The following is a 14,753-nucleotide window of genomic DNA, read 5'->3' as shown; positions in this document are numbered from 1 at the left end:
TTCTCACTTCTTGCCCCAGGCAGCTCCTGCTTCTGCTTTGACCTGAGGAATCATCACTACCCCATCTCTCAATTTTCCCAGTTGTAGCTAGGAACAGGTTTTAACATTAAGCAAGACTTCCCTAATTGCTTGAGGATGAAGCATGAGGCAATTACAACATAAAGAACCTTAAGCTGCTCTCAGAGTCCACAAGCCCTACTCCCTCTGGAAGACCACCCTATGGGTGCCTTTCTTGCCAGCTTCCAGCTGGCCCTAGTGTAGCAGGGATCAGTTTATTTCTCCTCAATGGCAAGCCCCTTTCCTGGGAGCCTAGAGAGATGAAGTGTTTTCCCCTCATTCCAGGCTAAGGTTCATCCCCTTATCCCCTGCCCCAGGTTCTGACCTCTCTTTAGGGAGATTGACAGTAGTATTATTCACTTCTTTTAGGAATATTTTTACCTCTGTCCATATTTGTGTGGTTTAATCCAATCTCAAACCATCTCAAAGACATCAGAATACGATTATTGGACAGCAGTTCATTTCCCCAAATCTGGATTAGTCAGTTCTAAAAAGCAAAGAAAAGCCGTCTTTGGAGAAAATCTGGAACATTTTTTCATTCTTTCTACCGTCTTCAGTTCCCCAAACCCTGCAAGCAATTGCTCAAAAAATACATTTCAGAGGCAAAAGCATTCTAAACTCATATATTTCACTCTCAAACAGAATTTTTCAGAGACTTTTAACTGCAAAAAGGTCATACTCTTTACAGTACTAAAAGAATATAACTTCTCATCCCGAATTCACTTTACCTATCCTGGTGAACAACTGGGGACCAGGTAAGTTCAAATTGCTTTTTGCCTAGTCTCCGTCTTAGAAGGCAAAATTCCTTGCAACTTTTAAAACAGCACTGCCCCCATGCCCAGATTTTATCACCTATTCCCACCCTCCCCCAAAATTTTAGGCTTCAGTCTAAAGCCAGAGCACTTCTTACATAAACAGGCATATTCAAAACAAATGCTTTAGATAAGAGAGAAGGGAACAGTATTTAGGGTACGCTCAAATAAGGCTCAAAGCCTTATTTCCCAAAAGGCTTCTGGAATCCTTAATCAGCCTTAATTTCCCAGCCTTTATCTTTTACACAGTCATAAGTTTGTCCCGTCTCGTAAACGCTATTCGGAACTCCTTGCTCACAAACTGATTCATTTCCATTCCCAGCGCAGTGCTTTACAAAGCGTAGGCGCCCAATAATGAATGAATGAGTTTGTAGAAGGAAGGCGGGAAAAGGATTAGTTTTCTGGAGATATGACTAGGAGAACTACAATGGCCACAAAACAAGAAGCACCCAAACTTGGACTAACGCCCACTTTAAACCTGCTCTCAAAGAGTCTAAATCAGCGAATTACGCCCCGCCCACGGGCGAGAGACAGGAAATACTAGCGTTCAGGAAAACCGGAAGTGCCTTGTCACGCCTCGCGCATGCGTGCATCCATCCAGCTCGCATTTCCTACCCTCGGTCCTCCAGTGAGAAAGCAGAGATTCAGGCTCCTGCAGGCTGCGGCGTTGTCAGTCCCCCACCCCTCGCCGCTGCGCATGCTTCCTGGGTTGATTTGCTCGTTGTAAGGCGGAGCGAAAGGACAGATTTTCTTCTTGTTCCCGCCCCTCTTCTTTCCTCACCTGCCACGTACTGGGCCCGAGCTCTCGCTAGGCTTGGTGGGTCCGTGCGATTGGCCGGGGCCCGCGCGAGCCTGCCAGCGAGGTGCAGCGGCCCCGGAGGGCAACCGAGTGGGCCGTGACAGTAGCCTTCCCCCAACGCCCCAGAGCCCGGCGGTGGCGGCCTCGCACCGGTTGGATCAGCAGAGACCCGCGAAGGGGCGGCGGCGGCGGCCTCGGGAAGCCGGTATGGCCGCTGGAGACGGGGGCGCGGCCGATCTCTCGGGCAAGGCGGGCCGGGAGACGTGGAAAACGCTGGGAGGGCCTCGTTCGAACCGGCAGGCGCGGGACGGGTGGGGTCGGAGGGGTCGTGGGAAGGGCTGGAGGTCGGGAGGACGGAGGCCGGGTTGGGCCTCGCGTGGGGGAGGGGAGGCCACGTCCGGGGAGGGGAGGGGGGCCCCGCTGGCCACAGTGGCAGCGAAGCAGGCCCTCTGGGGGGCTCTAAGGGGTGTTTGGGTCAGCAAGGGCACTTGCGCGGATTCCACCTTGCTCCTAGGGGTTGGACTGCCCGAGGGAGAGGAGAGGGACTTCGGGAGGCCTGGGGTGGTCCAGTGCCTAACCCTCAGAGGGGCTTGGAAGGGTGAGAAGGGTGGAGAATGGCGCCTGTGGGAATAAGTTAATTGGGGTCACTTAGGAGAAACCTTGTTCCTTGGCTATGTCAGTCCTTAATCAAGCGCCGTCTGGAGGTCCAACCCAGTTTGATAGTGGTGATGACAACTAACTTTTAAGAGTTTACTTTGCTAGGCGCTGTGCTAAGTATTTTCGATGCATGGTCTCATTTAATCATCACAAGGATTCTTCCAAACTTAGATATTCCCATTTTGCACATGATGAAAGTGAGGTTTGGAGAAGTATTTGCCTAAGGTCACACAGCTAGTAGGGGATATCTTTACCATCTTGCTATGCTGCCTCTGGTCAGGCAGGATTTGAGACTCCTTGCATTCTTCGGAATACTCAAGGGTTTGGTTTTGCTTAGGATTTCTTAAAAGGAAATTGCTACCCTCTGGAGGTGCCTAAGCAGGCCCCTCTGAATTTGAGCAGGGCCCTAACTACAGGGCTAGTGGAGCTGGAGGTTTGGTCACTGAACCTACATCCTGGTTTAAGAGGCAGGCTTTTTACGTGTCTCCTTGGGCCTGACACTTTATTCTCCAGTTCTGAGAACAGTGTTCCTGTTGGAAGATTTCGTAAGTTAGTGGCTGCGTCATTTCTGGGCTTCAGAGGGAGTGGGGCAAGGACAAGAAGAAAGAATGAGAAATGGGGAGAAGAAAAAGCTGTAAGGATTTCACCGGCAGCCCTAGGAACTAGTAGTTCACAGCAGTCTCTACCTTGTGATTGAAGTTAGAGAAAAAAGAGGACCTGGATTCTACAGTTATGTAAACAAATGTGGGGATGGGATTTTCCCTTCCAGGGTACTCTTATTTTTGTGGTAACTTGTGTGCATGCTTTATGGAGATGACTGCACAAACTGGGGACACCCTTAGGAAAGAAGGCCTGGTTCCTGGCCACAGGTAGGTTACAGCCCAGTCCAACCAGTAAATGAATTTGCAGGCAAACATGGCAGATGCAAAGTAAAAGAGACTCATATTTTCAGATCCGTTGTAACCGAGCAACAATTCCTTCACGATCAAAAGGATTATATCAATTATATTTAATGTTGGAGATTTCTCTTGATTAGGAATATGTCTGTTGTAGGGAGTCACTTCTAGCTACATAAAGAAGGTACAGTTTGAAGGTTTGACTTAGTAACTGATCTGATCGTACAGCTTTCTTCTTTCAGTCCCTCTATCAGAACTTTATTATTTGTCATTCATCTTTTGTTTAGGGAACGAAAACAAGTTTTTAAATACTATATGTCAGGCACTATTTTAGATGCTGCTGAGAATAGGTAGAACCATCCTGCTGAAGCTAAGCCCTGGTCCTTAACTACACTATTGACGGTTTACACATCCTGTAGGTAAGAGAAGGTTACATAGATTGATTTGCTGAAGTTCTTTATTCTTCTCAGGCTGCAGGGCAAACAAGGTGGAATCTTTACCATCTTGTTGAAGTAATGATACTTCAGAGCTTGGCATATAGTAGGTATTTAAGTATTTCCCAAATGAAGAGGGCTGGTTTGGCTAACAGGTGAAGGGGTTGTATGGAGGTTTCAGTTAATCAGAGTCTTCATGAGAAGTCTTTTGTCAGAATGGGCAGATAAAAAGCTAATTGTATTCTTATTTTCTGTCAGGACAAGCATAGCATCCAGATCGTAGAGCACAGTCTGCTCTGTTCTGAACTGACCTCAGAGTGTTAGATTCAATATTTATTGCCCCATTTTAAGATGGGGCATTAAAGATTCACTCATAAAATTAATTTGTTCAGAGGGTGTCAAGGGGGTCTAGAGACATTCATTTAAGGAGTAGTTAATTAGAAGGACATGGGGCATATATATGAAGAATATTAGGGCATTTATGTACTATTCATGAAATGAATTAGGATTCATGAAAACTTTCTTCAAGTATTTGAAGCGTTGGTGTGTTGGGGGCCAGGTGGAGTGCTTTCACACACACACACGAAGGAGTAAATGTAGAGAATTATGAACACTAAATATGATGTCAATGAAATAACACATTTAAGAAGAGAAAACAGAAAGCTGCTAGTAGAAAAGCATGGTGTTGAAACCAGAATGTGTCCAGTAGGAGATTATAAGGTACTTTAAATAGTCTGAGAGATCATTCGCTTGGGGCAGGAGGAGGAAGGAGTTGATACTAGGGAAATGCTCCGTGGTTACAGATAATGTGTTCAAGAACATCTTGGTCTTGGAAAGAAGAGATAGGCCTTGAGAAGAAGAGATATTAACACATTAATTAAGCATAAGTGTATTTTCTGTTGTTATATGGTAATGGTATAAATTACTAGAGACCTCAGACATTATTTTGAATTTAGGATTACAGAGTCATTACAGGAGAAGCACACTGAATAACCTGAAATAAGATTAAAATAAAACCCAAGAAGGGAAAATTCAATAGCAAGTTAGTATTTAGTTCTCTGATACTGTCTTATTCTTCAAGTGTGCTGTCTAATCACACACACACTCAGGTTTGGGGAAAGGGTGTGTTATGGAAGATGAAGAAACAGTAGTGGACAGTCTTGTTAGAAAGCTCAGGAGGGTATCACTGATTTGTTCTTTGTCCTCAAGTTTCCAAAATAGAAAAATTGGAGAAAATACTCGTGAGGTCTTTCTTATTTTAGTGAGAAAAATTTGAGACTATTTTAGCGTTCACACATGCTCTTCTCTTCAGGGCTAGCAGTTAGTATATACAGGCTAATAGAGTTTGGAAGCCAGGATTTATTTTTCCCTTCATTTAACGGCTATTGAATGATTAACCGTGTGCTAGGCACTGTTCTAGGCTCCGGAAATACAGTGAACAAAACCATTTATTTCCCTACTTTCTAGTGGAAAAGACAGTAAAAAATTAATACATTTAAAATATTTGGTAGTGATAAGTGCTTTGCAGAAAAATGAAGCAGGATAAGAAAGTGACAGTGAAGCCATTTTAAGTTAGATGGCCAGGGAAAACCTCTGAGAAATTAACATTTGATCAGGGATCTGAATCATGTGAGGGGTGTGAAAAGGGCTCAAGATAAAGGAAGCAGCAAGTGCCAAGTCTTGAGAAGGAGAATGTGAAGTATGAGTGTAGCAGGGTAGCCAGGGAGAGAGGTGGGAAATGAGGTTAAATACTTGGCCAGGGACCAGAGGTCAGGTCATGACCTTGTAGTTCTGGCTTTTACCAAGAGTGAGATGGGAATCTATTGGAAGATTTTGAAGTAGTGATACTAGATTTTATTTAACAGGATAACTCTGATGTGTTGAGAATAGATTAAAAGCAGACAAAGGTAAAGGGCAGGCAGACCAGTTAGGAGTCTTTTGCAATAATCCAGGCAAGAGATGATGGTGGCTTGGATTAAGTTGATAGAGGTGAAGGTACTACAGTGACTGGATTCTAGAGATATTTTAAAGGTTGTGGCAATTAGATTTGTTGGCAATTTGGTGTATGTAAGGTGTGAAGAAAAGAGAGAAACTAAGATTTTTTTTTTATCTTGAACAACTTAGAAGGAGAATTGTTACTAACTGAGATGGAGAAGACTGCAGGAGAAGCAGATTTTGAGGAGAAGATGAGGAGTTTGTTCTAGACATGTTAAGTAAGAAATCTAAATCAGATAAGCAGTTAAATATATGGGTAAAATAATAATAGATATAAAATAATAAGACTTATTTTCTTAGGCACATAATAAAGCCACCTCCAGACCATTTTTTAAAAATAAATTTATTTATTTATTTTAGGCTGCATTGGGTCTTTGCTGCTCACGGGCTTCTCATTGCGGTGGCTTCTCTTGTTGCGGAGCACGGGCTCTGGGCGCGCGGGCTCTAGAGCACAGACTCAGTAGTTGTGGCTCATGGGCTTAATTGCTCCGCAGCATGTGGGATCTTCCCAGGACCAGGGCTTGTACCCGTGTCCCCTGCATTGGCAGGCAGATTCTTAACCACTGTGCCAACAGGGAAGTCTCTCCAGACCATTTTTTTTTTTTTTTTTTTTTTTTTTCTCCAGACCATTTTAACATGAATATCGTAACACTGGAACAGTGGATCTCCTTTGAAGACCAGAATTTCTTAGATTCTAATCGTAGCTTTGCTTTTCAACTTTTAAAATATGTTTTATAGCTGTTTAATCATCAAAACCATTTTGTCAGTCTTTTTCTAGAGTTGTATATATAGAACATCCTGGAGTCCACCATGAATGGGCAGTTGGATCTGAGTGGGAAGCTAATCATCAAAGCTCAACTGGGAGAGGATATTCGACGAATTCCCATTCATAATGAAGATATTACTTATGATGAATTAGTGCTAATGATGCAGAGAGTCTTCAGAGGAAAACTTCTGAGTAATGATGAAGTTACAATAAAATATAAAGATGAAGGTAAGAGTGTTTCTCAAGTTAGTTTTGAAAAGTCTAAATATTATATGTGTTCTTTTGTCCATTTTTCATTGAAATCAGAATAAAAATTGTGTCCTTCCATGGTAATTGAGTACCACTTTCTTTTATTTAATGGAACGTTCATGTAGTTATAATTCTTTTATAAGTTAAAAATAGCTAAGTGATTTATTATTAGAAGGGGGTTTTAAGTGATAGGACACTTTCACACATTTTTACAAGCCATTTTTTTTTTTCTCTTATGCCTGTGCAAATTCTGGCTTCCTTTTTGCTTTAAAACCAAACTTTTACTTGTGTTTCCCAATGTGAAAGGGATGTTAGTAGGTATTGAATGAGAAAGGATTTCATGGTCAACTAAGTATGGGAAAGCTGGTTTAAAAAAAGACAAATGTATTTCTTTATTGCAGGTATTTTCAGAACATGTAATATACTGATGTACGATGTCAGTTTATGCAGTGTTCTCAGACTCACTGGACCACAAAACTTTTTATGGAGATGGGTTTTACATGACAAATGTTTCATCAAAGACATAGTAGAATTATAGTAGTAGACTGTCTTTATTTCTTTTTCTTTAAACCTGTCTTCTTTGTTAACATCTCTACTGATAATTGTGCTTTAGGTAGTTACCAGTATCTTTCTTATCGCTGAATTTATTTCCAGTCTATTTCACCTTGATCTCAATACTTGGCACTGCTATCCACACTGTCCTTGTTAAACTACTCTTACCCCTTAATATCTCTGACATTGTGCTGTCTCAGTTTTCTTCTTATCACTAATAGCTTCTTCTCTGTTTCTCTCTGTGTGTTGGCTTGAAGTAATGCCAGCTGTTACAGCAGAAATCTTAAAATCTTGATGGTTTAACACTCAAGAAATCATTCAGGGACCCAGGTTGACAGGGACCCAGCTCTGATATATTCAACACATGGCTTACAAGCTCACCTTGAGCACTGACATCCAGCAAGCAGCTGCATGAAGACAGAGTGTAGAGGATCACATGGGAGGTTGTACTCTCTAGGCCTAGTTTCTGTTCACTTCACATTGGTCAGACCCCAGTCACATGACTGTGCCGATGTCAGTAGGTTGGGAAATGTCCCTGGTTGGACAGGCACTTTTCAACAATTTACACTGAGGAAGGGGAGTATAAATCATTGATGATCAGCTAAGCTGATTATTTCACTACGGGTGTAATTCTCCTTTCTTTTTTTTTGCAATGTATCATCTAATGGTACCCAGAACTAATTTTTGAGGGTCACCCATGTTAAGGAACAAAAAAGGAGAGCAGTTTTCTTCCCGTTCTCTTCCCTAGTAATCTCATCTACTTACAATACATTGACTTTCCACTGTTTGACTTCCAAATGTGTGCCTAAATTTGATCAATTTGTTCTTTTTTTTTTTTTTTTTTTTGACTTTACAACTCGTTTTGAATGGTTTTACCTCAGATGATTTGCTCTTACCTGAAACTTGGCATATCTTAAACTGAATTTACTGTTTTACTGGCTTTCTCTTAACTCTCTTATTTTTGTTTAGGGAAGGGTCAGCAAGCTTTTTCTTTAAAGGATCAGATAATAAATACTTCAGCATTGTGGGTCACATAAGGCCTCCGTCTCATCTTCTTTTTTCTAGAACCTCTAAAAATATAAAAACCATTCTTAGTTTGAGGTCCTGTAAACAAGGATTTGTCCGTTGGTTGCTTTGGGTATCCTCACTGTTGAAACTTCCACATCTAGTTATCACATTGAATTTGTTTTTCATCGTGTTTTTGAGTGCTTTGAATTGTACAGATTTGTGTTCCATAGACTGTTGGGCACGAGCATAGAAGACTGACTTAGGTAAGGAGTTCCTGCCGTCAGGGATACTGTTTCTGTTGTGGGAATCAGAGAAGAAAACGGCGGTTATAGAAAGTTTCCTTCTTTTACATATACATACTTTATTTTCTTAAAAATATGTTTATGAGTAGGGTCCCTGAAGTTGAGCGTTAGAAGTTTTTGTTGTAAACAACGGATGTGAGTTTAGCTTTAAAAAAAAACGTTTAGCTTTTAAAAACAAAACAACGGATGTGGCTGTAAAGAGCAAAACACAATGATAAAATCCTCAGTTGTGGCTCTTATTGCCATCTTTGTCCAAAATAAGCCTGCCTAATCAGTGTTACAGTTGGTGTAGCAGAGCATCGCTGGAGCGGCCTCTCAGCCTCCCCAGGCACCCTCCGTCCCCCCAGCTGTGTCGAAGATACCTTGCAGAGGCCCCTCCCTGATCAGTTTCTTGCTGTGGCTGCTCTTCTGTTCTTTCTCTCTCTAGCAGTTTTTTTCCTAGCCCTTTGAAAGCTTTTGAACAGGCAGCTGGTATGCTAATTATAGTATTCTTTATCCTTGGGATCTCCTAGGGCATTTCAGAATCTTGTGTGTATGAATATTTGTCCCGTGGAGAATTGATAGTTCCCATCTCAGCATCGAGACGGTCAGGGACCTGAAAGACTCCACTGTCTATCCATTTATTGGGACAATTCTGCCAAAATTTTGTTTTTAACAACCTTTCTACTTACTGTTGTATGTGGCTTCCCCTCCATTTGTGTCAGTGGCGTTTTACTGTACTTAGAATTAAAATTTGAACCTTGAGCTTCATTATTACTTTAATTTCTTTCTTTTTTCTTTTTTTTTTTTTTTAAAATTAATTAATTAATTAATTAACTTATTTATTTTTATTTTTGGCTGTGTTGGGTCTTCGTTTCTGTGCGAGGGCTTTCTCTAGTTGTGGCAACCGGGGGTCACTCTTCATCGCGGTGCGCGGGCCTCTCACTATCGCGGCCTCTCTTGTTGCAGAGCACAGGCTCCAGACGCGCAGGCTCAGTAGTTGTGGCTCACGGGCCTAGCTGCTCCGTGGCATGTGGGATCTTCCCAGACCAGGGCCCGAACCTGTGTCCCCTGCATTAGCAGGCAGATTCTCAACCACTGCGCCACCAGGGAAGCCCTCTTTTTTTTTTTAATAAACTTATTTATTTATGGCTGTGTTGGGTCTTTGTCGCTGTGCGTGGGCTTTCTCTAGTTGGGGCGAGCGCGGGCTACTCTTCCTTGCTGTGCGCAGGCTTCTCATTGTGGTGGCTTCTCTTGTTGTGGAGCACAGGCTCTAGGTGCATGGGTTTCAGTAGTTGTGGCATGTGGGCTCAGTAGTTGTGGCGTGCAGGCTCGGTAGTTGTGGCGCACAGGCTTAGTTGCTCCGCAGCATGTGGGATATTCCCGGACCAGGGCTCAAACCCATGTCCCCTGAATTGGCAGGCGATTCTTAACCACTGTGCCACCAGGTAAGTCCTTACTACTTTAATTTCTGATAAGTACATTTAAATTTTTTAGAATGGAAAAGATTTCAGTCTAAACTGTAATCTCCTCCTGGTGACTAGTAAAAGATTACTTAATGTATTAATCTTAGCTATGTGTTTGTTGGCTCTTCTTCTGAGGATCTGATAAATATCTTGCCATAAAAGTCATAAGTGAAATTGATTTAGTGTCATTTGAACAAATACATCTTTCCTAGATCCTTTATATTTGTTTAAGGTTTTTATGGGAGATGCTAATTATGCTCTGTGACCTACATTTTGCATTTTAATTGAACATATATCCTAGTTTACTGCTGGTGCAAATCTGAAACTTTTTTTTGTTTGTTTCAGATGGAGATCTTATAACAATTTTTGATAGTTCTGACCTTTCCTTTGCAATTCAGTGTAGTAGGATACTGAAACTGACGTTATTTGGTAAGTGGTAAACTTTCTAATAAATTTACTACTTTATTCATTGTATTTTTATGAAAAACTGTTTAGCTTTCTTCGTTTTAAAGACTCAGAATTAAGTGGTAACTTTTCAGCTATATCAGAATTTTTAAATTATTAAGGCTTAACTATATTCTTTTTCTTTGAAGATTAGTAGAAAGTAGGCATATTTTAAATAACCCATTTGCTCAGTTACCCTAAATAGTAATGTGTGCCACTTGTATAAGTGTTTCCAGGATTGAAAATAATTGCAGTGTTAAAACTACCTTTATTAAGTTTAGTTCTCTAAGAATATATAGTTATCTTTTCTAATGTAGTATGTTTTTACTTATTCTCAGGGTTTAACGTATAGGCCTGATACTTTTTAGAAATTATTTTTCAAGGAGTACTTAAAGATTAGAGATAGTTCTGATAAAAAACAAATATAAGACTAATTTTAATCTATTAGATTTTGTTTTCTTATAGATCATGACAGATTTGCAAGGCAGAATGCTTAAGGGACAAGGTAGAAGTGATTGCAGAGTTAAAGTGGTAGTATGATTATGTGAAAAATAAAATGTGGACTTTTTTTCTGGATGTTTTGGTTAGCATTTTTAAAAAATTTTGTGGCTCAAGTGGGGCAAAGGAAATACCCTTTTAAAACTCAGGCAAACTGGGTGTTTGTCTTAGAACCTGTCAGAGGAAACAAATTGTAATAAACTTACTGGAAAAAAAAAAATTATGTGGCACTGACCATTACAGTTCCATGAAATATGATCATGGCCAATTGATTTAATTTGTATTTATTTTCTCTCCATCTAGGAAGGGTGAACATGAATCATTTAAAAATGCTAATAACAAAAACTGTTAAAAATTTTTTTAAATAAAAGGTATCTTTTTACAATATTGAATCTAAAATACTTAACCACTATTGGCCACCTATCAAGCAGATTAGGTAAACTGAAAATCTTCATCCCAGAAACACTGAGGATGTGCTAAATAAACTATTTCAAATATACTTTTTGAATTACACACCTGAGCTTGCTCAGGAACTTGAGGAAAATGTCAGGGACCAAAATATAGTTGGAGTTAAAAACCAGCACCTGAAGTACCAAAAGCTGAGACTTGGGATGCTTTTGGTGGTGATGGTGAAGGTTTTAGTGTGCATAATCTAAGGATTTGTCATTTGGTATCTACGTGGTATAGGCCTTGGGTCCTAGACCCTCAGTGGCTATACTCTCAAAAAGAATATTGTAGAAGAAAAATATCTCTTCGTTGGTAGAGTCAAGGAATTGACAGGGGAAGCTCTCATATACCCTGGGATGTCAGGGGTTTGCAAAGGCTCTCTTGAGGATTCATAACCAGTGGTCCTTTGGGAACTCCCAAGCCCAGATACTACCACGAAAAATTGCAAGAAACAAAGGCAGAAATCTCTTTGGAGGGTGTATGTTCTCACTTCAGATCACATAGGCTTCTCACAGATAAAATCCTGTTGATGAACTTAGAGGTCAAAACTGTAAGACACGTGAAACATCCATGTAAGCAAGAAAATGGATACAACTAATAGTAGGATTAGATTTCCAAGAACTTCAGTTAGTAGAAGTGATAATAAAATATATATTAAAAGTTATTGGACATAAAAGAAGAAATAAGAATATAAGAACTAGGCCCTATGAAAAAAGGAATCGATTAAAAACTTAAGGTAGATAAACAACAAGGACCTACAGTATAGCACAGGGAACTGTATTACAAGATTCAACCATCTTGTAATAACCTATAATGGAAAAGAATCTGAAAAAGAATATATATAACTGAATCACTGTGCTGTACACCTGAAACTAACACAACATTGTAAATCAGCTATACATCAATAAACCTCCCCCCCCCACAATAAAAAAGAACTTAAGGTAACTTGTGGAAATGAAAAATATTAGTCAATTAAAATAGAAATTAAATACTAAGTGGTGAGTTAGAACAGCAGATTAGTCACAGCCAAAGAGGGAATTAGTAAACTGGAAGGTGGTCTAAAGAAATGACAGAATAGAGTGCAAAAACACAAGAGATGGAGAATAATGAGAGGGAATTTGAGAAAGTCCAGCTTATTTCCATTAAGACTTTTTTTAAAATTTTAATTAATTAATTAACTTATTTTTGGCTGTGTTGGGTCTTCGCTTATTCCAGTTAATGGCCAACCAAGACCCCTTGAATCAAGTCAGGTGAAATATCTTCGTCGAGAACTGATAGAACTTCGAAATAAAGTGAATCGCTTATTGGATAGCTTGGAACCACCTGGAGAACCGGGACCATCCACCAACATTCCTGAAAATGGTATACCATGAAGTCATTTTATTCTGATTTATCCTTTTTATATCTTTTTGCAGATTTTTTTTCTAACTCTTCTTCAGCAGGAGTAGGATGGCACCTGCATTGTCACCCTTTCTTATTCCTGCATCTGTGCTAATATTCATATCTGTGTTCCCAAACCTGGCCGTTCATTAAGATTACTGGGAGATTTTATTATACCAATTCCTGGATCTCATCCCAGACCTCTTGGAGGGCAGGGCCCAGGGATCCCATTGTTAAAGTGCTCTCTGGATGATTGTTTTACAGCTAGTCTTAGACTCCTGGGTTTATGACATAGGTTGGTTTTCAAACCCCTTTGACTCTTGAACCCTTTTCAATGTAATAGTTAACTAATGAACCATAGTAATGGAAATCATTTCATGAATTTTATGTGATATATGAAGTATTAATAGTTTCAAGTAAAAAAGTAATCTTAGTACACTCAAATGGTGTATAGTTTATCTTAAGCACAGTGTTCATAATATGCAAAGAAAAATGTATTTTTTTCCATTTTACATATGACATGTACTATTTACATTAAGATAAAGCAAGGTTTATTGACAAATTTGGAACTGAATATAGCTTGGGGACCAAATATATTATAAAATATAGACTGAAATTTAAGTATGTCTTGAAAGTAGATTTTAAAAGACTTGCTTCCCTCAACTTTTAATATTAGATGTTGGACTTTAAAAATAAACACTTTTTAAAAAATAATTTTTGTGTTTGCATATAAGTTTCACATGCTTAAAACTGTCCATATTGTGAAATAGTAGTATTTTATAGACTCTGGATGACTGGCTGTAAGGGGCTTAATAGAAGATAGTTTTGTGGAAAAGTGGCATTGTATAATCCCTTGCAACCTTTAGATTCTGAGATACTCTCTTTTTGGCCCCATTTAAATTTTGGAGTTTTGTTTGATTTAGTTAAAGATGCATTATCCGTCATTTCCCTCTTCCTCCAGCCATGTGGAGTTGTGTTAGTGGTAGATGGCTTGATAAATATTTGGTGATTGATTAGTAATTTCTGGTTTCACTTCCAGACTTCAGAACATATTAAAGAGATGTGCTGAAATACTACAGTGAGATCCTTCTGGCCTCCTTATGATGAAACCTTTTATATTTCAGGTCAAAGCAAATGGCCTTTTCTGAATCCTATCTCTCCAAACAAAAATCTCCAATTTTAGGTCAAGGATCTGAAGAAAACTTTTGACCATTTTCCCAGAAGAAATCATAGATGCTGATACAACTACATTTGCATATAACTTGAAGGAGTTAAAGCATCTGTAGAATATTATGAAACTTAGATCAGAATTCAACAAGTAGAGCCAGTACTGTGCAGAAACCTACGGTAGTCTATATTCTGCTCTAAGGAATAGATTTGTAAGCTTTTTGGTTTTGGTGAAACAACCTTTCTATTCACTTGTTTCTCTCCACATACTGCTTTTCTTTATCAGTTTATTTCCAGGTGTTCATATGTTTTATTGTTAACATCTCACCTATGTTAATGGAAAAGATGTTAAAAATTGGTTTCTTCTCTGCATCTTGGAAATTATATCATGTATTGTTTCTTTATGTGGCCATCCTTCTAGTCATTGTGTCCTATCCGAGTTACTTAATGAACTGAATAATACATTCTATGCTTTTTTTCTTTAATTAAATTAATTAATTTTCATACAGCAGGTTCTTGCTAGTTATCTGGTTTATACATATTAGTGTATATATGTCAACCCCATTCTCCCGGTTCCTCCCACACCACCTCTTTCCCCCCCCGGTATACATACATTTGTTCTCTATGTCTGTGCTTCTATTTCTGCTTTGCAAATAAGATCATGTATACCATTTTTCTAGATTCCACATATATGCGTTAATATACGGTATTTGTTTATCTCTTTCTGACTTACTTCACTCTGTATGACAGTCTCTAGGTCCATCCACGTCGCTACAAATGACCCAATTTCATTCCTTTTTATGGCTGAGTAATATTCCATTGTGTATATGTACCACATCTTCTTT

General features: G+C 39.5%; 2 protein-coding genes and 1 non-coding gene across 7 annotated transcripts in view; all 3 read left to right on the top strand.

Moving 5' to 3' along the window:
* The window catches only part of ADGRG7 (adhesion G protein-coupled receptor G7), an 87,729-nt gene extending 85,960 nt beyond the window's left edge, over positions 1-1,769 (top strand). Inside the window, 1 exon segment of the mRNA XM_068545678.1 lies at positions 1,360-1,769. Coding sequence (XP_068401779.1) covers positions 1,360-1,769 — 410 coding nt within the window.
* TFG (trafficking from ER to golgi regulator) overlaps positions 1,542-14,753 on the top strand; it is a 33,646-nt gene continuing 20,434 nt past the window's right edge. For 2 of the 5 annotated variants that reach the window (XM_068546848.1, XM_068546844.1), the window contains exons 1-4: positions 1,549-1,873; positions 6,418-6,644; positions 10,318-10,401; positions 12,577-12,723. In XM_068546848.1, coding sequence (XP_068402949.1) covers positions 6,461-6,644; positions 10,318-10,401; positions 12,577-12,723 — 415 coding nt within the window. In that variant the 5' untranslated portion in view covers positions 1,549-1,873; positions 6,418-6,460. Of the gene's footprint in view, positions 1,874-6,417; positions 6,645-10,317; positions 10,402-12,576; positions 12,724-14,753 lie in introns of all 5 variants that reach the window. The other 3 variants (XM_068546847.1, XM_068546846.1, XM_068546845.1) reach the window with 2 other exon arrangements.
* Positions 10,967-11,106, top strand: LOC137766872 (small nucleolar RNA SNORA27). The gene has a single exon (XR_011074404.1). It is a non-coding gene; the product is annotated as a small nucleolar RNA SNORA27 (small nucleolar RNA).

Source organism: Eschrichtius robustus, chromosome 6 (assembly GCF_028021215.1).
Source record: "Eschrichtius robustus isolate mEscRob2 chromosome 6, mEscRob2.pri, whole genome shotgun sequence".
Classification (NCBI taxonomy): domain Eukaryota; kingdom Metazoa; phylum Chordata; class Mammalia; order Artiodactyla; family Eschrichtiidae; genus Eschrichtius; species Eschrichtius robustus.
This window is presented reverse-complemented; position numbering and strand designations above follow the sequence as displayed.